Raw genomic sequence first — 22,730 nt, forward strand, 5'->3', positions numbered from 1 at the left:
GTGTGTGTGTGTGTGTGTGTGTGTGTGTGTGTGTGTGTGTGTGTGTGTGTGTGTGTGTGTTTTCAATGATCCTAAAGCTCTAGCACAAAGGTTTTTCATCTTTTAATTTACATTTTTCAAAACAATCAAAACATTGAAATTTTTAAGTGGATGACTATAAAGTTCATAAAAGACTGAATGAGAACTATAACCTAATATAACATGAAAAGGACTTGTTAAGGGTTTTCAAGCTGTTTCTCAGTGATTCCTTATAAAATAAAGATTTCTAGAAATGAAGAATAATTGGGGAAGAATAAATCACCACTGGTGGGAAAAAAGAGCTAAACTGGAGAGGTAGAAAAAGGTGATGCCAAAACACAACCTTACAAGGCTCCTAGCCAACATGCTAACGTCATCTACAGAGTAGTTTTATATTTATTCTACTTGCCTAAGTCTCTTGGGTCCCTTCTCTGGATAAAAACCTTTAACTAGTAAAGTGATTACAAATGAAATAAAGGCCACTAAAGTGACTACTATCCTCAGGGCTTTGAACCAATTGGGATAATGTGGCAAGAGAAAAAGTTCAGTGTGTAATGCTATCCCCAAACCTATTATTACTGTGACTATAGCTTCACTGAGTCTTTCAGAAATAAAGAACGCAAGCCATGAAAACACAACAGGAGCTGTACTATTAGCTAAATTGAGGAAGTCTGGTTTGGCAGGACTACCTTGTGGCAGAGTAAAACCCCATCTGATCCCTCCCAAGAAAGATAGGAAACTGGCTCCATAAGCCATCTGAGTAAAAGCTAATATGGGAATATAAGTCTTTGTCATCACCATGACCAGTGGTGGAGCAATGAAGGGGATTAGTCCTGCCAGAGTTATGTATAATGCTGGCTTTGGGCTGTCAGGCAGGTAACTGATGGTTTGTGGTGGCCTGGCTGGAAGTACTGCTTGCTCTTGCTTCTTCTTAAAGCTGCATGGGGAAGTGTGATAATATTGTGTCTTGCTCATACACACTGGAAATGATGAGACAAGCCAAGGCCTTGGAAACAAAGGGGAAAAGTTCTGCTGGAGGCCTGTTTTGAGAGAAAATGTTTCTATTCTCCTTCTGACTCCTAGTCTGATTGTGGAAGGGTACTTCAGCATCTATAGGGAAAACAGAATGAGAAGACAAAAAACAGATTTAAAAAAAGGAAATCATCAAATGTTTTAGTCCCAATCTGAGACAATATAAAAACAAACCGCCTGCTTTCTGTTAGCACATCGAACTTAAAGAAAGGTTGGACTACAGGATGATGTTATTATTGCTGGCAAAGACTATTAAACAGCTATACAACATGCAAAAGAAACTACTGAATAGAAACCAGTGATATATTTTGGCCTACCACTAAACTTATCCCATGAAAGAAATATCTGAAGGAGGAACAGCTAAAGACTAGGTCTTCAGTTTTTGGCATTCTAAACTGCCTCTTCTATTTATAAATTGCAAAAGAAGCAGCACTAATTACTGTGGAAATGCTATTTTATGTAGAGAAAATTAAGCTTTAGACACTGCATAATTGTCATAGCTTCATGCCTTTCTACATATGTCTGCCTAGAATTCTAGATTACCATTTTTCTATCTAGGGAACTTATCTTTAAAAATTCGGCTTGAAGCTTTCTCCAATCTGATGTAATCCTCCTATAAGTACCATATACACACTTCCATCATAATTCTCACGGTGAATTAAAATCATGTGTTTACTTGTCTGTCTCAGTAGACTTGAGAGCCAGGACCATATATTTTTCTTTGCCTTAAAAAAAAAAAAAAATCCCCAGTGCCTTTCATGGTACATGGCCAAAGCAATAACCTCTCTTGCTGATTCTGTGCTTTAGTGAGTAGATTCCATACTTCAACAGTTAAGCAGATCAACATTAACTCAAAAAATGTTGGATTAAAGAAAAAAATGAAAGTTATTTAAGAATCTTGGTGGTTACTCAAAATGCTAGGAATGATTCCATCTTGAGGCTTTTTTTTTCCTTTTTGTCTAGAATGTTCTTCCCTGAGGTACCTGCATGGCTCATTGCCTCACTTCTGACCACCCTATTTATAAATGCAATCCTTAAGTCTACTGTCCCTATTCCCCTTCCCTGCTCTATAGTTCTCCACAGCACTTACCACTTGACATATTAGATGTCACTTATTTATATTTTACTCTTCCCCCGATCAACCAGAATATAAGAGGGTAAGGATTTTTGTCTTCTTTTTCACTATTGCCTAGCCAAGCAATGCCTGGAAAGTAATGCTCAAATATTTGCTGAATAAACCAACCTTTGAAGATGCTCGAGAAAACTTCTGGATGAAGTGAACCATAGTGGGCCCCATTGAAAGTCTTGCTTAGGAAGATGCCACACAGTTCTGATTAATGTATTTTTATAGCTCAGTGGAACATCTGAATCAGAAGCATGTTGCTGTGTACAAAACAAGATGTCATTTAATTTTCTTCACTTTATACATAAGTTTTAAAAAGTAGTAATTCGGGATAATTTCTTCCATATAACAGTTCCTTTGAAAACAATAATTAATGTTTTCAAAATATCAGTAACATTAAGTAAATAGATCCTTTTCTTCTCTGAACCATTCTTTTAGCTTTTGCTGTTTGGTGTAACAGAAAGAGTAATGCACAGAGACAACAGATCTGGATTTTTACAAATGCCTCCATCATTTCCCAGCTGTGTGACCTTGGGTAAATTGCTTCCTTGAAGTGCCAGCTTTCTTATCTTTAACACTGAAAATCATAGCTTGTCTGGTCTATTAGTTATCTATTTTGGGACTTAGCTTAAAGTAATGATAGTAGCAATCAATACAATTAGCTGTGAATCAGGCATTGTAACTATGTAATTACTGTACTATTGAATAACCTCATCAACTTGGTGTTGAAAGGCAGTAATAGCCTGTTAAGTTAGAGTGCAGACTTTGGAGTCAAACAATCTGGGTTGGAATCCTGGCTCCACCACGTATTAGCTATGTGACTTTGGACAAATTATTTAACCTGGCTATGGTGCAGTTCACTCACCTATAAGGCTTATGATAACTACATAGGGTCGTTGTAAAAATTAAGTAAGTTAATACATGTAAAAAGCTGAGAACTGTCCCTAACACAAAGTAGGCACTCAAAAAATACTAGCTATTATTCCCACCTTACACAATGTAAGCAACCAGTAAGTGGCTGAGTGAGAGAGAATATTATTAATCCAGATCTGTCATATTTACATAAGTCCCATTCTTAACCAAAAGAATAAGGTGTCTAAAAATCTAAAACCCACAGTTGCTGCTTAATTTAAAAACGTAGTGAACTAATTTCTTGATTACAGATCTTAGGGCTGGTTCAAGAAATCCTGTACACCAGCCCGTCAATGTCTTCATTCTGTATATACGTATAAGGAAGCAAGTAGGGAGTTAAGTTATCCCGGGTCTCTGAATAGATGTTAGATGACACCCACATCCACCTACTGACTCCCAGACACACATACCTGCAGGGCCCACACACTCACCTTTGTTCAAAATCACCTTCGTAAGGGATTTCAAAAAGCTCAACGCTCCCTCAACCTTCCAAACTCCCTAGGCACTGTGACATGTGCTTTCCAGCTCAAGAGTATTAAAGAGAAAAGTGACAGCCTAAAGGCCGGGGACGGCAACTGGTGAGGGGGTTAAGGACAAAGACCCAAGGGTTAATCCGCTCAATTTGGGTGAGAACGCTCAATATTTCCACTGCGCCAAATAAAAGAGTTGCAAACTGCAAGCCTTAGAGCAGACATCAGAGAAAAGGGGACACAAAGATCCCCGGGAAACTTTGCCCAATAGTATCCGCGGCCTCAGTTTACTCCGAAGCCTTGGTGCCCCCCTTTCCCAACCTGCACCTGTGACAACAGCCCTACTACTCACCTGCCAGCGTCGCGCGGGGAGGTTGAAAGCTGAATTGCAAGAACAGCTTGGTACTGCGGAAAAGCACTTCCGGCAAGTGGGGTTAGATAGCCCCCCCCCCACTTCCTGAGAGCCGAAAAAAATGAGTCCGGGTGCAGACTTGACCAGTGCTAACTGGTTCCTACAGGGGAAAATCTTAGTTCTAGTGGAAGCCAGCTTTTGAAGTCTGTAGGGTACCTGAACGGTCCTTGCCTTTGTATTCCAGGTTTCCCAGCCAGCAGAATCTGCCTCGCAGAGTTCGGGAAGGTAGAGTGCAACTACTGAAACCATCTCAGAGTGATGGTGGTGGAGGAAGGTAGGAGAGATTTGGAGTCTAGGCCAAGTATGACTTGGCCAAATTGCTTGCCGTCTCAGGAACTCATTTTTTACTTTGCATAACAACAGGGTTTCTAGGAGCGACGGGGCGTATCTCACGCCTCATTAAGGTCCTGAACTAATACTATTTAAGAAAAAACAAAAAACTGTTTTCACTTCATTTTCTCTGCTGGTAACTAGAAACTTCGTTAAGAAATAAACAGCACAAGGGGCAGGACTTTCATTTCCATGAAGGGTGTGAGGGTAAGAGCCTTTAGGGTGACCCGGAAGTTAGATTCCTTCTGTCACCCTCCGCTTTAACTTTTGTTTGTGGGCTTTGTGACCTTGAGCAAGTCCCTTCCCTTCTCTGGGACTCCATTTCACAGTCTATCAAAGGAAACACCATCAGGCAATTTGCGCGTTTATCTGAAAACAACAGAAACGCTAGCCAGTTCCTCCATTCCTCAGGATTCTATGTAGTCTAGCTTCCTGGTTGCCGACCGTCACATGGTTTAGCCTCCCGTGCAGAATGGGCTCAGAGAATTCTTCCTAGTAGTAACACCTTCTAGTCGTGACAGGCTTTCACTTTTGTTTCCTTCTCTGCCATGGCAGCGCCACCCCTTCCCGTTGTGCGATACCCAATGAGACTTTGGGCCGGAGAAACAGCTTATCCGCCCTGGCACAGGAGCAGGCTCCGGCCAGAAATCCGCCCAGCGCTGGGGCAGGGGCGTGTCGCCAGCGGTCGGGCGGAACTACCACTCCCAGCGGGTAGCGCGTCGGGAACAGCCGCGCAGGCCTCCAGATCCCGGCCGTGCGGCCCGTTGGGGGCTGGAGTCTTAACGGCGCGTGCACGTGAAGGAAGGAAGGAGCCGAAGGTGGGAAGGGGTCGGAAAACACACGAGTCTACGAAACCGGTTTGTTAGTACTTGTAGAGGTAGTTTGGAGATGCGTGCTTGCCGAGAGGTGGGGTGTGGGAGGGTGCAGAATGAAGGGGCGGGGAAAAACGGGTACACACATACCCACCCACCCACTCATTCACACGCGCCCTGGCCCTAGTGTCGGGAGAGGGGATGTGAAGGGGAGTACCAAACCCAGCTGGTCTCCGCCTCTGAGGCGGTGCGAGGAAAGGCAGAGTGTTCAACTCTGCAGAGGGGCGGGGGTTGACCATGCGCCGCCTCGAGCCGCAGTGGAGGGAGCTGGGGGCAGGGCAGGGAATAACCGCCGTTCTCGCGGCTAAACGTTGGCAGCTTGGGGCGTCGGGCGGGTCACCAGAATAGGGCTCACGCGCGTGCGCGTGCGCCCTTGTGGGCGGTGCGAGAGGGTGGGCGTGAGTGAGGCGGGGTCAGATTAGGGGAGGGCCGGACTGGTCGTCGCTCCTCCCCCTCCACCCGCTCTACCCCTCCTGGGCCGTGTGGGCCGGGCAGCCATTTTGGGAAGAGCTTTGTTATGGTTGTGGGCTCTACACCTCCGCCGGATCAGGAAGCTGGGGACGCACCCTCAGACGCCGCGACTGGTCCCTAGCTGTAGCCCCGCCGCTGCCCGGTGAGTGGGAGTTCCGGACGACGGGGCGGTAGGGGATCTTGAGTTGTCCGGCGCAGGGCTCCGCCCGGTGCCTGACGGGCCGGCTGTTGAAACAAGTTGAAGAAGGCTCTCACACAGGTGGTTGGGTGTAGGTTGGGCCGGGGACCGGGAGCAGAGCTCACGGGTCGTGTGGTTCGGACGGGGCACCTTCCTCCGCGCGTGGAGCTTTGCACATGAGCGTCGCCGCGACTCTGCCGGAGCGCTCCTAGTTCAACTTTGGTCTTCGGGTCGGAACGCTCACCTGCGGCTCTCTGGCTCCTCTCCAGGCGTTCCGGCTTGTTGGTGGTTGAATAGCTTGGTTTACGGGTTTTTTCTCCTTCTTGAATTAGAGCCAAGGGCTTTTGTTTTCCAATGATGGAAAGTCTAAGGGAAAAAAGCGTGTAAGTCAAATGTGGGGTATCTGAGGGGAAAAGAAGAGCTTTAACCCCCCACGCCTGTTCCCAGCGTTCCGGTTCCCCCTGGTAGCGAGGTGTTTTCGTTGATTTAGATTGTCTATCCAGCACCTACTGACCCCTCCCTCCCTGGAAACAAAAAAGGCTGGTCGATCTTGAAGTGTTTTAGTGAGGATTTTTTTCTGTTTTACATCTACCTCTCCCCACCCCCGTGAAATTCAAAAGAAAGGCTGAATCTAAAATGGCTGTAGCTTGGGGAAGTGCCCTGAGCTTGGTAACTTAAATACGTTAACATGTCTTAAATTCTTAGTTGTTTTTCCTACGGGGACAACAGCTGGATCTTTCATCTTTTTGCGGTTTGTGTCTTATGTTGAAGAGTCTTCGCTAGGTGAAAACAAAGGTGAGGCTAAAGTAGTTTGCTTACTCCGAAAGTTTACATAAGAGTGGGTGCGGTTTGGGTGGTTTTTTTTTGGTAGTTGCTTATAGTTTTGAAATTGTGCTGTGGTGTTAATTTTATCAGCCAAGTTCGTGCTTTGAGATTGGTTTGCCATATTTGTTGAAATACTTGCTCTTAACTTTGATATTTATAGCTTATCTGGAATAAACAAAGTTTATGGTGGCTCATGTTTTAGTTTAGTAATAGAAGTCACATTCTTTGTAAATCCCTTCCAAAAGTAAAGTGATTGGTAGTCTTCAGTACACTTAGATTTATAGTTTGGTCATTGCTGGCCTTTTCTAAGGTCTTTTATGTGTAATGCTTGAAAGAGAATCAGAGTGCTGTTAAGTTTGGGACATTTATTAGAAAAGTGTAAGACAACAAGTGAAAACATTTTAGATTTGGAGTGTCTGATTGTTGTACCCTTTCAAACAAAAGACTGTCTTTTTGTTTGCTGACTTTTTTTTTTTTTTAAACCTTTAGATCCAGAAGTTTAACGGAAAACAAAAAGGCATAGAATGGAAACCAAAAACAGTTAACTTCAGTATTTGGGAAGATGCTTGAGTTTCAATCTGTCTAAAAGATAAAATAATAAAATGCTAATTGTGAATGAGAAGTTTGGAATTAATAGTAAAATAAAGTGTCATCTTCCTTCCCTAGGGAGTCAGTTTCAATTTACCTTTCTACATTCTTTCAATACAAAAGTGTACTTTTGTCAACTCCCCTAGGATTTGTTGTTCTTAAATTATTTTGGTGGTTTTACAGGACAAAAGTGCTTTATAGAAATTACAAGTCAGTTGCTTTGTGTTTTGCTGTTGTTGACTACTGGACCTGTAAACTTGGGTGAGACCTTATGCTGATTTTTTTTCAGGATACTCAAAACAGTTTGTACATATTGATATAAGTATTCTTTCAGTTGATTCTGAATAGTATCTTATCAGAGCTCTTGAAATTTGGTGGTGGTGGTAGGGTGTTAGGAAGCCATTTTTCTTTTGAATGAATTCCATCTTACCAGTTTTCTCGTCAGTGGCTGTTTAGTAGCTTGGCTGAGGAGAGCACATGCAACCATTTAATAAGTTTGGAATGACAAGAAATCTGGGACACATTTCTGCTTATAATTCATTTTTAAATGCTTAAAGATAAAACCTACAATTCTGAATCATACTTCAGCAGATTGCATATCTTTGTTTTATGATTCAGTGTATATGCACTTAGTAATAACTCTAATGTACCAGAGGCTGACAGTTGCTCGAAGTGCTTTATATTTATTAACTTGTTTATTTCCGTCAGATAGATATTGTTTTATCCCCATTTTTTAGTTAAGGAAAATAAGTTCAGAGATTCATCCAGCTAGTAGGTCACAGACCCTGTATTTAAACCTAAGCAATCTGTTTCCAAGTCACTGTGCTTAACCATTATGGTTGCTACCTTTAACCATGAAAATAAAAATAAGACTATTGGAAAGGTGAGACACAACAGTTTTATAAATATCCCAACTGAAAAAGTAGTTCATGGAAAAGGCAAATTTTGGTGTATGTATTTATGGTTTTTCAAATAATGGGTGGGATGGGATATCTAGTTGATACATAGAAAACATGCTACTTCATAACTGACTATAGTTGCCATTGTCTGCAATTTGATATGTGGTTATGCTGAGAGCTAGCTGACCAAGTCACTTCAAAATCAGGCTCTGATTTTTATTTCCCACTGAAGTCTGCTCAAAACAAAACTGGCTATAATCAAACTTGAAAAATAGTTCAGTGAGATGAGCTGAACAACTTTTGTCCACAGGTATATATCTTAACTAATGAGGTAAAATATTGCTAATGTTATGTAAATTGAATTTTTGTAGGTGGTTTAAAATATACGAGGCAAATATTTAAAGGAGTCTAATAGTTGTTTTTCTTTACTAAAGCAAATAAGGAGCCTTTGGGACTTCCTGGCGGTCCAGTGGTTAAGACTACACTTCCATTGCAGGGGGCGTGGCTTCGATCTCTGGTTGGGGAACTAAGATTCTGCATCCCACATAGGGCGGCCAAAAATAAATAAATAAATAAATCATTTTTAAAGTAAATAATGATAATCAGCCTTTAATTGATCGGTTGGAAAAATTATTTTTCAGACAAAATGGTTCAAACTTCTTTTAAGAAAGTTTCTTATAAGAAATGCTAGAGGCTGTACTATTGTACTGTTGTTCCTGCCTGTTAAGGAGTAGGAATACCTAGATGACTATAAAACATTCCTGCCCCACCCCCAGAACTTAGTAGTTTAACAGATAAGCACAAAAATATTCACAGGATAACAACACAGAAAGCTATCATTCTTAAGGGAGTTGATTTTTTAACATACTCATTAAGCTTACCTTCCTTTTCTGTAATAAAACTACTTTGCCATATATCAGTCAGATGTCAGACTAGAGAATCACCAGCATGAACAAAGTTTTAGTGCACTTTTCTGAGCAGCGGTTCTGTTTATGTTGAACAAGTTTGTTGTTTTTTTTTTTTTAAAGAAAAAATTGAATTAATTTAAGTTTGGCTATTTATATTGCAGACTCCTGTTTCTGCTTGATTATATGTTTAAATTTCATTATATAAAAAAGTTCTCTTCTGAATTACTGCTATCCTTGAAGTTTACAAGTATGTTGAAAAGTTGGTTTGGGGGTTCTTTGGTTAGTTAATTAAAAGGTAGAGCTATTCCAGTGTTCCAGCTATGTGTTTATGAATTATTAACTGTGCTTTTTAATTAATCTTACCAGGTATGGTGGAAGGATAGTGGGAACCATTTATTGTGGGCTTCATAAGCTAGAGACTTGTAACAGAGTCCAAACATTATTCCTTAAAACACTTGTTTAACATACTTGATATTAACCCTTCTATAAGTGGGTGTACAGAGGATCCAAGAAGTTAAGTGGTTTATATAACATAGTGAGATGTGGGGACTCAACTTTCTCCGATTCCAAAGCTGGGTTTTCACCACATCATGGTAGAGAGATAGCATGGTACGATAATTAAGGGCAGCAGCATTATAGCCTGGGTTTGAACCTCTGCGTTGCCACTTACAGCTTTGAGACCTTGGTGGAGTTTTAGTAAGATTTCTGCCTGTTTCTTTCTCTGTTAAATGGGGATAATAGTACCTTCTCATAGGGTTTCTGTGGTAAACAAATGAAATAATATTTGTAGAGTTTTTAATACAATGCCTGTCCATTGTAAGCACTTCATAATTGTCAAGTAAATTGTTTGAAATTGTCTTTAATGAACATCCTTTTACCAGTTGAGTGAAATTCTGTGAAATCTGAACAGATTGTTGGACGTGGACTTTTAGGTTTTTGTTTTTCCTTTTCTAGATATTTTCTGTTGACGTCTCTTGTTTATTTGAATCAGGATCCAGGTCCCACACATGGTAGTTGACTGATATTCTTTCAAGCCTCTTAGTTTGTATGTTTCTTCTGTTTTTTTTTCCTTGCACTTTGTTGAAGAAACCAGGTCATTTGTCCTGCAGTTTCCCACATTCTAGATTTTCCTGATTTCCAGTAAATTGGTAGTTTTTTTTTTCTGGTTTGTTCAGTGATTCTCATCTATATCATTTTCTCACAATTTCTCTATTGAGCAGCATAGAATAATTGTATGAGTTATTTATCCTCCTTCAGTCTGCTTGTAAAATGGAGTGTTCGGTTTGGTCCTGTGCCCAATTCAGTGTTAACTTTTCTAGGTAGTTTGTTTCCTGTCCTTTTTTTTTCTACATAGTATATATTTGTTGTATTATAAAATTGAGTTAAGTATGCTGGGTTTGTAGTGGTTTTGTTTTCTTGTTTTGGTTACTAGTGAATAGTTTCCTCAGCGTATTTGGTCAGAAAATTTCTCAAAACTGCATTTTTTTTAACCTGTTGTTTATCCCCCCACCCCCCAACTATTAATAAGCATTTTATTCTTAACACTTATGGAGTACTCACTATAGACCAGACACTTGGATTTTTTTGTTTTCCCTGGGAAAAATATCCAGGCACTATTCTTAACACTTTGCATATATTCACTCATTTAATCATCAACTTTCCAACAATCTCCAAATTACAGGTAATGATTTGAAGCAAAAAGAGGTGCCCAACGTTGTGTATGGAAAATTTTAGAGGCTCTGAATGACATTGATTTCCTGGAGAGAGGATTTACTTTTCTGTTGGCAGCTACATAAAGTATGGGAATTGATCCCCCCCGCCAAGAAAAAAAGAGGTGAAGTGACTTCTCCAAAGTCACACAGCTAGTACATGGCAGAGCCAACTAGATCCAGAGTCTGCTCTTCTAACTTAAAAGTAATGTTTGGATTAGAAGCACAGTTTATTCTTGAGAAGAGATTTTTAGATACGCTTGTAAGTAAAATGTGCTTGAAGTAAAACATAGGTTTCGTAATATAGTAGTCATTACTATTAAATGTTTCAATTATAAAAGACAGTATAGTTTTTTAAAAGTGACAAATAGCCTATTTACTTATATTCATAGGAAATTGAAGCCTTTCACAGTCAGCACAGCTGCAGATATTTGATAAAAGTTATCACTACTTGAATGACTTGTCTGTAGTGTAGTTGATACAGTGACTTTTGATTTTTGTGCGGGGGGGGGGGATGCGGACATGCCACTCGGTTTGTGGGATTTTAGTTTCCTAACCAGGGATTGAACCCGGGCCCTCCGCATTGAGAGCATGGAGTCCTAACCACTGGACCGCCAGGGAAGTCCCAGATAGTAGTGACTTTTGGAGCAAATACTATAAAAAACATTTTTGCTGTTTTTAAAATCGTATAGTTTCAGATACTTTTCATAAATCTAATCCACTTAGTTATCTGAATCTCACAGCCAGAATTTAATGTGTCAGTTTGCATCAGGTGATAAATGTACTTTTGTAACATACTATGCTTATTTGGAACTGTTGTGATTTAACAGAAAGTAAATTTCATTTCTGTTAGTGGGATAGGTATGGTTGCAGCAGGTGCTTGTCCCCTTTAAATGACAAAATATTGGAAAGGCGATAACTACCTGAGAAAGTTTATAAATTTTAGTCTTCAAAAATTTTATACATTATGAAATTAGTTTCAGGAAATGTTTTTTGAAACTGAATTCATTTTCAAAATGTTTTCTGAAAATGACTTGGAAGAAAGCACAATGATTAAAGTTTATTACTAATGGGAAGACTGGCAAGATTCCTGTGTTGGACATTCTACTAATTGGGCTTTAAGGTTATCCTTTGTTGTTTCTTTTGTCTGTTTACCATTTTAAGCCTGTTCCAGTATTGCCTTTTTGTGAATCTTAGTGGGAGAGGAAGCTGGAAAGGACACGTAACTCGTAACTTGTATGCATGCACACATATGCTTTCTGCCCCTGGTAGCTGTGCCCCAAGCTGTGCCTATCAAATACACTTGACTGGGGACTTGAATCTGGAGTGAGAGAGATACAAAGGAGCAAGGACAGTTTAGAATTAATTCTATTGTCTGGTGGCAGTGGCAGAGCTAGCTAGTGGGCAGTTTCCTGAGAGACTTCCTGTGATGTGACCTTGGTTGGTGGTTTTGACTGCTTAGCTTTACTTGAATTTTTACAGGTTTGACAAATCATTCATTTTTTGAACTCCCAATATCCTACTGATAAATTTCCTTTTCTGCTTAATCTACCTAAATACAGTTTATTTTTTTCAACCAAGGGCCCTGATTTGTAAAATTGGCTAATATAATTTGCTCCTTCTAAAAGATTTAGTTACTGCCTCTGTTTAGGGTGATCTCCTAACTCATGAAGTAAAAACACTTCCATGAATGTCTTTTTTTTTTTTTTTTTTTTTTTTGAATGTCTTTTTTAAAGACAAACTTAGAGAAGAATTTTTCCTTTTATCCACTCCCAATTCTTAAAAGCAGTAGTTCTCAACTTTTTAAAATATATCTGAGGTAAGGCCTGGGCACCATTAGTTTATTAAAGCTCCCCATGTAATTCTGTCTTTAAGTAATTCTTTTATTATTACAAAAACAGTGTTGTGATGTGTAGATAATTAGAGTATACAGATATGCGAAAATAAAAACTTGACATTCCTATCATTCAGAAGTCACCACTGTTAACAACTTTTGGTGCATTTTTTCCCCAGATCTTTCTCTAAGCACATATGTGTAGGCTTTTATTTTTATTTTACGAAAATGAGATCAGTTTACAACTTGGCTTTTTTTGTCCAGTGATGCCTACAGTCCATGTTCATTTCCTCTAGTATGCAGGTTCTATTATTCAAATTTCCCCAGCTGATCCAGAAAAATGTTTGTTACCACTGGCTGGCTATCCAAACTGTTGATAGTATCTAAACTAGGACCTTTTCACATATAACACTTTGTTTGGGGAATTCCCTGGCAGTCCAGTGGTTAGAACTCAGTGCTTTCACTGCATGGCCCGGACTCAATCCCTGGTTCGGGAACTAAGATCCCGCAAGCCTCGCAGCAATCAATCAATCAATCAATCAATCCCACTTGTTTAATTTCTTTTTGTCTCTCTTTTTTTTTTTTTTTTTGGCTGCTTTGGGTCAGTCGTTGCTGTGCGCAGGCTTTCTCTATTTGCAGTGATCAGGGGCTACTCTTCGTTGTTGTGCGCGGGCTTCTCTTTGCGGTGGCTTCTCTCATTGTGGAGCATTGCCTCTAGGTGCACAGGCTTCAGTAGTTGTGGCTCACAGGTTCTAGAGCGCAGGCTCAGTTGTTGTGGCGCATGGGCTTAGTTGCTCCACAGCATGTGGGATCTTCCCGGACCAGGGCTCAAACCCGTGTCCCCTGTATTGGCAGGTGGATTCTTAACCACTGCGCCACCAGGGGAGCCCTCTTTTTGTCTCTTTAATCTAGCTTAGTCCTTATTTTTCAGTGACACTGACTTTGAGACTGGACTGGTTATCCTGAGAATGCTTCTGTACAGTTGCATTCTTGTGGTATCTCTTAGTTCGTTCCTTTCGTTCATGTATTTATTTTTCTCTAAAGTTTACAGCTAAAAGCTTGATGGATTTATATGTAAATACTTTGGCGAGAATACATCATAATTCTATCTCATTTTGCATCATGTCATAAAGCACATAATACCTGGTTGACCTACTTTAGTAATGCTAAGGTTGATCCTTGGATTAAGGTAGTAATAGCTGGGTCCATACATTAAACAGTAAGATTTCCCCCCTTGCAGCAAGAAATTAATTTGGGTGGTGCTACTTTGTACTGCGTTCCCAGTTTCTTACCAGTCATTGGCCTAATTTTTTTAAAGACAGCTTTATTGAGATAGAATTTACATAACATAAAATTCACCCACTTTACATGTACAATTTAATGTTTTTTTTTTTTTAGTTTATTCACAGAGTTGTACAACCATTGCTACTATCTAGTTTTAGAACATTTTCATCACCCCAAAAAGAAATTCCATAACCGTTAGCACTCACCTCCTCAACCCTAGGCAGCCATTAATCTCCTTTCTGTCTCTGTGGATTTGCCTATTCTGGACATTACCTATAAATAGAATTATACGGTATGTGGTCTTTTGTGTCTGGCTTCCTTCACTTAGCATAATGCTTTTAATGTTCATACCTGTTTTAGTATGTTTCGGTACTTTTTTTTTGCCACATAATATTTTGTTGTATGGTTATACCACATTTTGTTTTTCCCTTCATCAGTTGATGGGCATTTGGATTGTTACCTCTTTGCAGCTGTTATTAATAATGCTGCTGGGACTTCCCTGGTGGACACAGTGGTTAAGACTCCATGCTCCCAATGCAGGGGGCCCAGGTTCGATCCCCAGTCAGGGAACTAGATCCCTTGTGCCACAAGGAAGATCCCGCACGCCGCAACTAAGACACAGTGCAGCCAAATAAATGAATAAATAAAAAATAATGCTGCTGTGAACATTCATGTCTAAGTTTTTGTGTGGATGTATGTTTACATCTTTCTCGGATCTTTCTAGGAGTAGAATTGCTGGGTCATAGGGTTAACTTTTTAAGAAACTATTTTCTGAAGTGATCTTATCATTATACATTCTCACCAGTAGTCAGTGTATGATGGTGTCATTTTCTCCACATCCTCAGCAGCACCTGTTATTGTCTGCCTTTTGATTATAACCATCCTAGTGGGTGTGAAATGGTATCTTATTGTGGGTTTGATTTGCATTTCCCTCATGGCTAATGATGTTAAGCATCTTTTCCTGTACTTATTGGTCTGTTGTGTATCTTGAGAGAAATGTCTGTTCCTTTGCCCACTTTATTTATTTATTTATTTATTTATTTATTTATTTATTTATTTATTGTTGCTGTGTTGGGTCTTCGTTCCTGCACGTGGGCTTTCTCTAGTTGCCGCAAGCGGGGGCTACTCTTCATTGCGGTACGCGGGCGTCTCATTGCGGTGGCTTCTCTTGTTATGGAGCGCGGGCTCTAGGCACGTGGGCCTCAGTAGTTGTGGCTCGCAGCCTCTAGAGCGCAGGCTCAGTAGCTGTGACTCACAGGCCTTGTTGCTCTGCGGCATGTGGAATCTTCCTGAACCAGGACTTGAACCCGTGTCCCCTGCATTGGCAGGTGGATTCTTAACCACTGCGCCACTGGGGAAGTCCCTTTGCCCACTTTTTAATTGGGTTATCTTTTTATTCTTGAATTGTACAGGTTATTTTTTTTAATTGAGTTGTAATCAACATACATCTTATTAGTTTCAGGTGTATATGATAATAATTTGATAATTATAGCATATATTGTAAAATAATTAACACAGTAAGTCTTATTAACATGTGTCGCCATATAGTTACAGAAATTTTTTTTCTTGTGATAAGAACTTTTAAGAACTTCTCTCTTAGCAACTTTGAAATATCCACTACAGTATAATTAACTATAGTCACCATGCTACACCTTACATCCTCATAGCTTATTTATTTTATAACCGGAAGTTTGTACCTTTTGACCCCCCCTTCACCTATTAAGCCCACCCCACCCCACCTCTGGCAACCACCAGTCTCTTCTCTGTTAATGAGCTTGGTGTTTTTTTAGATTGCACATATAAATGAGATCATATGGTGTTTTGTCTTTCTCTGTCTTATTTCACTTAGTATAGTACCCTCAGTGTTCATCCATATTATTGCAAATGGCAAGAATTCATTCTTTCTTATGGCTGAATAATATTCCAGTGTGTGTGTGTCTGTGTGTGTATGTGTACATACACACCACATTTTCTTTATCCATTTATCCATCAGTGGACACTTCCTGTATCTTGGCTATTCTAATAATGTTTCAGTGAACGTGGGAGTGCATATATCTTTTCAAGTTAGTGTTTTCCTTTCCTTTGGATAAACACCCTGAAGTAGAATTGCTGGATCATATGTTAATTCTATTTTTAAATTTTTGAGAAATCTCCATACTGTTTCGCCTAGTGGCTGCACCAGTTTACATTCACACCAACAGTGCACAGGGATTCCCTTTTCTCTACATCCTCGCCAGTACTTATTTCTTGTCTTTTTGATAATAGCTATTCTAACAGGTGTGAGGTGATATCTCATTGTGATTTTATTTTGAATACAGTTCCCTTATCAGATATACGATGTGCAGATCTTTTCTCTTAGTCTGGGTTGTCCTTTCACTTCCTTCATGGTGTCCTTCGGATCACAAACGTTTTATTTTGACGATGAAGTCTAATTTACTGTTGCCTAAGCTAAAATCACTCCTGTGTTTACTTTAGCTGTTACACTAAGGCCTTTGATCCACTTGGAGTTAATTTTTGTGTGTGGTGTAAGATATGGTCCACATTCTTTGTTGTTGCGAGTGGACATCCAGTGATCGTGGCACCATCTTTTGAAAAGAAAGACCATTTTTTTCCCATTGATATATCTCGGCTTCTTTGTTGAAAATCAGTTGGCCATACTTACTAGTTTTATTTCTGGATTCTTGGTTCTGCTCCATTAATCTCTATGTCTATCCTTATGCCAGTGTGCAGAATTGAAGCCCTTTATATATTCCTTTTTAATTGCATGTCTTTGTGTCTTTCATCCAGAATTTGGTATTGATAATACACTTGCATTTTTAAATAATTTTGCTTTATATGACTATATCCCAAAACTAATATTGTTATTCATTTTTTGAAACCTTATATGGTATCATATAGTTTTCAATTTTTACAACTTTTTTATTCTGCTTTGTGAGAGTCACCCATTTTGCTTATACATATATCTAATGTAATTATTTCCTGCTGTACAGCATTGTACACATATACCACAATTTAATCAGTCTATTGGTGGACATTTAGGTAATTTAGTTTTTTGTCTACTGTATACAATTCTGTAGCAAACATTCTTATATATTTTGTCTTACCTTCATGTATTTTTAAGATTGGTGGGTCACAGCAGTCCCACTACTGGACATATACCCTGAGAAAACCATAATTCAAAAAGAGTTATGTACCACAATGTTCATTGCAGCACTAGTTACAATAGCCAGGACATGGAAGCAACCTAAGTGTCCATCAACAGATGAATGGATAAAGAAGATATGGCACATATATACAATGGAATATTACTCAGCCATAAAAAGAAATGAAATTGAGTCATTTGTAGTGAGGTGGATGGACCTAGAGTCTGTCATACAGAGTGAAGTAAGTCAGAGAAAAACAAATACCATATGCTAACACATATATATGGAATCTAAAAAAAAAAAATGGTTCTGAAGAACCTAGGAGCAGGGCAGGAGTAAAGATGCAGACATAGAGAATGGACTTGAGGACACGGGGATGGGGAAGGGTAAGTTGTGACAAAGTGAGAGGGTGGCATTGACATATATATACTACCAAATATAAAATAGCTAGCTGGTGGGAAGCAGCCACATAGCACAGGGACATCAGCTCAGGAGATCAGTTCAGTGCTTTGTGACCACCTAGAGGGCTGGGATAAGAAAGGTGGGAGGGAGATGCAAGAGGGAGGGGATATGGGGATATATGTATACGTATAGCTGATTCACTTTGTTATACAGCAGAAACTAACACAACATTGTAAAGCAATTATACTACAATAAAGATGTTAAAAAGAAATTCAGAAAACAAAAAAGAAAGATTGGTGGGTCATAGGGGTTTCACAGCTTGAACTTTGTATTTGTCAAACTGTTTTCCAAAATGGTTGTACAAGTTTACGCTCACACCAGCAATATATGAGAATTCCCTGTTGCTTTATATTTTTATCAGCACTTGATAGTTTCAGGATTTGTTTTTGCCAGTTTGGTAGGTGTGGAATAGTATCCCATAATTTTACTCAGGTTTTAAAAGTATGTATGAGTCTGTGAGTGATTCAGAGTAATGTTGTTTTCTTAACAGAAAGAACTGTAGTGGAAGAAATCTTAAAGGTATATTATATCCTCTTTTGGTTCATTGAAAGAGGTGACCAAATTTCATAGCCTTTAGAAGTTCTTAGGTACACATTAATCTCCTGAAATTAAAATAAATAACAAGGTAGAATATGGCTTTGGGCTCTTTTCTGTGATGAAGTATCAGTGTGAAGGTTAAAAATAAACTTAAGCAAGGCACCAGTAACCCTGGAGTTCTTATTGAGGACTTGGGAGGGAAACTGATGCACAGTTAGGAAATGAGTATAGATTACTGTAGGGTTCCTCAGTCCTTTAGAGGCAGTGAGAGTGATAGACATTTAAAACTAAGTAATAGGGCTTGGACGCGGGTTTGTGCCCCAGTCCGGGAGGATCCCACATGCCGCGGAGCCTGCGCGTCCGGAGCCTGTGCTCCGCAATGAGAGAGGCCACAACAGTGAGAGGCCCGCGTACTGCAAAAACAAACAAACAAACAAACAAAACTAAGTAATATTCTTTTCAAATCATGAGATTTGGAAAGGAAATTTTAGGGCCAGTGAATATCTGAATTTATCCAGAGTTAGTAATCTTGGACTCTGCAGTTAAAGGAATAAAGAATGTTCAAAGAGAGCTCTTAGGAACAGTTAAAGGAGATACTAATTCATAGAGTTGTCAACATCTCTTAAAGAAATTATTACTTGGGACTTCCCTGGTGGCGCAGTGGTTAAGCATCCGCCTGCCAGCGCAGGGGACATGGGTTCGATCCCTGGTCCAGGAAGAGCCCACATGCCACGGAGCAACTATGCCCAAGCGCCACAACTACTCAGCCTGCGCTCTAGAGCCCATGCGCCCCCAACTACTGAGCCCGCGTGCTCTAGGGCCCGTGCTGTGCAGCAAGAGAAGCCACCTCAATGAGAAGCCTGCGCACCGCAACGAAAAGTAGCCCCCACTCACCACAACTAAAAGTCCACACGCAGCAACAAAGACCCAAAGCAGCCAAAAATAAATAAAATTTAGGGAAAAAAAAGAAATTATTACTTTTGGTCATCCTGTCTGTAGTAAGAGATTACCCCACTTGCTATTAATTTAATCCCTGCCAAGCATAGGGGAAATAAATATGTAAACAGGTAAATATAATGCATTGTGATGGATGCTTGAGTATAGTTATGTGCATGATTTAATGCTTCATGAAGTAGAAATTCCATGTGAGAACTGAAGACCTGAAAATGAATGAGATGGTGAAGAGATTCCAAAGAAACAAAAGTGCTGCATCAAAGCTTTTAGGTAGCCGTTATATTTACAGAGCAAAAGAAAAGAGAAAAGAAGTAATTAAGGGTAAGAAGACCACCAGGATATCTTGATGCCATGGTTGCCACTCTTGCTGCTCCCTGACAAAGATTATACCGGCGCTTTGTGAATATTATCAATATAAGGATGCCAACTTTCCTCTTTCCCTTACTTCCTTCCTTCCAAACATGAGTTGTCCTTTTTCTCAAGATTTTCTTTTACGGCATTATTGCCTTTTCTCTTATGAAATGATAGTATTAGGATATATTTTTTAATGTTCTACTTATCCAAATAAAATTGCCAACCTGTATCAGCCCTTGAAACATATTTTGAAATTTTATAGTTGATGCAGTCCAAGTCTGCAAACTACTGCTCTAATGATGTAATGTCATGGAAACCAGGAGAAGGATTTTAAGATAGGATTGGCCCAGGAACATGTAAACAGTGTAAGCCATTGTGGGTGGTGATTCATAAGTTACTGACCTTTAAGAGTATATTGGTCAGGGTTCTTTGTTGTAGAAAACTGAAATGTTTAGAAGCATGGTTTTGTGTGTTCTTCTACCGCAATCAGCTTCATGGGTGATGAACGGCATAAGCAACAGTTGGATTTAACTGAGGTGGGACTTTTGGGAGTTGGGTACAGGTCATGGAGAGAAGAGCCAGAGTTGAGGGAGTTACAGTGATGGACTGAGTAATTTAAACTACAGAACTCTGCAGACTAGTCTCACTTTAAATTCATGATAACTTACAAGTGTGAACCCTTATTGTGCTGGGAAACTACGATATCTCCTTTTTCATTGACTCTGCAGCTCCCATTTCATACCCTAACTCTCCTCAAACCTGTAACTCCCTCCTCTGCCTCACCTACCCATTGTCACTCTTAGCTGAAGACTTTTTACTTTGAGAAGATAAAAGCAATCAGAATAGACATTCTAAGCTCTCATTGCAGCAGTACTCAGGTACTCTACCTTCCCAACTGTCACCGTAAACAAAGTATGTGCAAACCTACTGAAAGCTGATCTCTGCTGATGCATCAGATCCCTCTCCTCTTCACCTCCTTAAGAATATTGTTTCAACAGTTTTCTGCATCATCAGCTGCTTCAGTTTTTTCTTCTTTACTGGGTCATTCCCATCAGTGTACCAAAAACAGTTCTTTCTTTTGACCACACATCTCTTTCTAGCCACTACCCCATTTCTTGGTTCTGTAGCAACACTCTTCAAAAGAATTTTCTGTACTTGCAGTCTACAATTCCTTCCTTTTAAACACCCCAAACCAGGCTCTCACTACTGCCCTTATCCAACATGGTCACTGAGAACTTCCACGTTGCTAAATCCAGTGGTCAGTTCTCAGTCTTCCATCTCATTTAATGGCCTTTGATATAGCTGGTCATTCCTACTTTCTTGAAATACATTTCTGCTGCTTAGCTTGAGTCCCCACACTTTCTAAAGTTATAATACACCAAAGTTCCTCTGTCTACATTCATTTCTTTGGTGATCTCATCTAGGTCCATGGATTTAAATGAAATTTCTGTTTCTAGTGTATACCTCTACCATGAACTGTAAATTCATATCTGGCTGCCTACTTAACATCTCCACTTAGATATCTGATAGGCACTGAAAAGTTAACATGTTCGAAAAGAGTTTCTTTGTCATTATTTGTGGAATCTACAAATTAGTAGAATTCCGAAGAGTTTAGCAAAATGGCTTGATGTGATTTATACCAATAGTAAACAGTATTATCATTTAAAGGAAATGACACAATCGCATAAAAAAATAAAGTATTTAGGAGTAAGCCTACGAAAAAAAGTATGTAAGGTCTTTAGGGAGAAATATTTTAAATTTTATTCAAAGATGTTAAAGAATACTTAAGTCGGATATTGACCATGCTCATGATTTAGAAAATTTATCATAAAAACATTCTCCTGGGGCTTCCCTGGTGGCGCAGTGGTTGAGAGTCCGCCTGCCGATGCAGGGGACACGGGTTCGTGCCCCGGTCCGGGAAGATCCCACATGCCGCGGAGTGGCTGGGCCTGTGAGCCATGGCCGCTGAGCCTGCGCGTCCGGAGCCTGTGCTCTGCAACGGGAGAGGCCACAACAGTGAGAGGCCCGTGTACCAAAAAAAAAAAAAAAAAAAAAAATTCTCCTGTATTGATCTAGATTGGTTCATTGGTATTCCAAGCAGTGTCATAACGGCCTCATATCCCCAGTTTGACGTGCTTGTTTTAAATTTTATATGAACGGGCAGAGTGCCAAAATAACCAAGGCCTTTAATATGTATGTTTGTGGGGAGGCTTTGCCGTACTATATACCAAGATATTATTATAAAGCCATAATTTAGTTAAGACACACATGGTTGTAGTATAGGAATAGACAAATAGACCAATGGAACAGAAGTCTGGAAACAGACCCATACATATATAGAAACAATTTATAATTGAGCTGGCCTTTGGGCAGGGGTGTGTGGCTTATAGGATCTCAGTTCCTCGACCAGGGATTGCACCCAGGCCAGGGCAGTGAAAGCCCGGAATCCTAACCACTAGGCCACCAGGGGACTCCCTGAGCTGGCTTTATAAATCAGTGGAGAAAGAATGATTTGGGACAATTAGTTACTCACGTGGTAAAAAATGAAATTGGACCTGGACCTCATACCGGATACAAATCAGTTCCAACTGATTGATGTCTTAAATGTGAAAGGCAAAACTATAAAACTAAGAAGATAATATAGGTAACTTCTTTGAATCTTAGAGAAGAAAGGCTTTTATACATTAGATGCAAAAATACACATCATAGGTACTTCCCTGGCAGTCCAGTGGTTAAGACTCCGCGCTTCTACTGCAGGGGGCACGGGTTTGATCCTTGGTTGGGGAACTAAAATCCCACATACTATGTGACATGGCTGGAAAAAAAATCATAAAGGAAATGATCAACAGCTTTGACTACATTTTTAAAAAAATTTTATTGTAGTGTAGTTGATTTACAATGTTGTGTTAGTTTCAGGTGTATCAACTACATTTAAAGTAAGAACTTGTGTTCATCAAAAAAATAAAAAACCACGGGGACTTCCCTAGTGGTCCAGTGGGTAAAACACCATGCTCCCAATGCAGGGGGCGGGACCCAGGTTTGATTCCCTGGCCGGGGAACTAGATCCCGCATGCCGCAACTAAGACCAGGCGCAGCCTAAATAAAATCAACAAACTAATTAATTAATATTAAAAAATGTATTTTTAAAAAAACCATGAAGTTGGAAAAGATATATGCAACACTATAATCAGAGGATTGGGGTCTATTGTATTCTCTTATTTCAGGTAAGAAAAAGATCAGCTACCAAAAGAATGGTAAAATGATAAGAATAGATGTTTTACCAAAAAACGAAACACAAAGAGATGATAAATAGATTAAATGATGTAAACAAAGACTGCGGTAAGTCATCATTTTATACCCACCAGCAGAGCAGAGAATAACTGGCCATACCTAACTTTGTGAGGGTGTGGAGCAT

The 22,730-nt window shown here is 39.8% G+C and overlaps 2 protein-coding genes across 5 annotated transcripts in view; one reads left to right on the top strand and one right to left on the bottom strand.

Annotated features, from left to right (window-relative positions):
- Positions 1 to 86: 86 nt before the first annotated feature.
- Positions 87 to 4,076, bottom strand: TMEM69 (transmembrane protein 69). Its single transcript, XM_004332204.4, has 3 exons — positions 3,908 to 4,076; positions 2,294 to 2,433; positions 87 to 1,128 (listed from the first exon to the last, which is right to left on the bottom strand). Exons 2-3 carry the CDS (start codon positions 2,345 to 2,347, stop codon positions 415 to 417), a joined length of 768 nt encoding a protein of 255 aa, XP_004332252.2. The 5' UTR covers positions 2,348 to 2,433; positions 3,908 to 4,076; the 3' UTR covers positions 87 to 414.
- A 45-nt stretch (positions 4,077 to 4,121) lies between these two features.
- The window catches only part of GPBP1L1 (GC-rich promoter binding protein 1 like 1), a 57,680-nt gene continuing 39,071 nt past the window's right edge, over positions 4,122 to 22,730 (top strand). The window contains exon 1 of one of the 4 annotated variants that reach the window (XM_019937893.3): positions 4,122 to 4,241. The gene's annotated coding sequence lies outside the window, so the exon portion shown is untranslated. Of the gene's footprint in view, positions 4,242 to 4,986; positions 5,155 to 5,625; positions 5,783 to 22,730 lie in introns of those variants that run through there. The other 3 variants (XM_019937894.3, XM_019937892.3, XM_004321882.3) reach the window with 3 other exon arrangements.

The sequence above is a fragment of the Tursiops truncatus genome, chromosome 1 (genome assembly GCF_011762595.2).
Source record: "Tursiops truncatus isolate mTurTru1 chromosome 1, mTurTru1.mat.Y, whole genome shotgun sequence".
NCBI classification, from domain to species: Eukaryota; Metazoa; Chordata; class Mammalia; order Artiodactyla; family Delphinidae; genus Tursiops; species Tursiops truncatus.

Excerpts from the sequence above, each read along its gene's own strand:
- TMEM69 (XM_004332204.4), bottom strand. The coding sequence starts at position 2,347 with ATGGGGCCCACTATGGTTCACTTCATCCAGAAGTTTTCTCGAGCATCT. Across the intron at positions 1,129-2,293 it reads TTTCTCGAGCATCTTCAAAG|ATGCTGAAGTACCCTTCCAC; the intron begins GTTGGTTTATTC and ends TTTTCCCTATAG.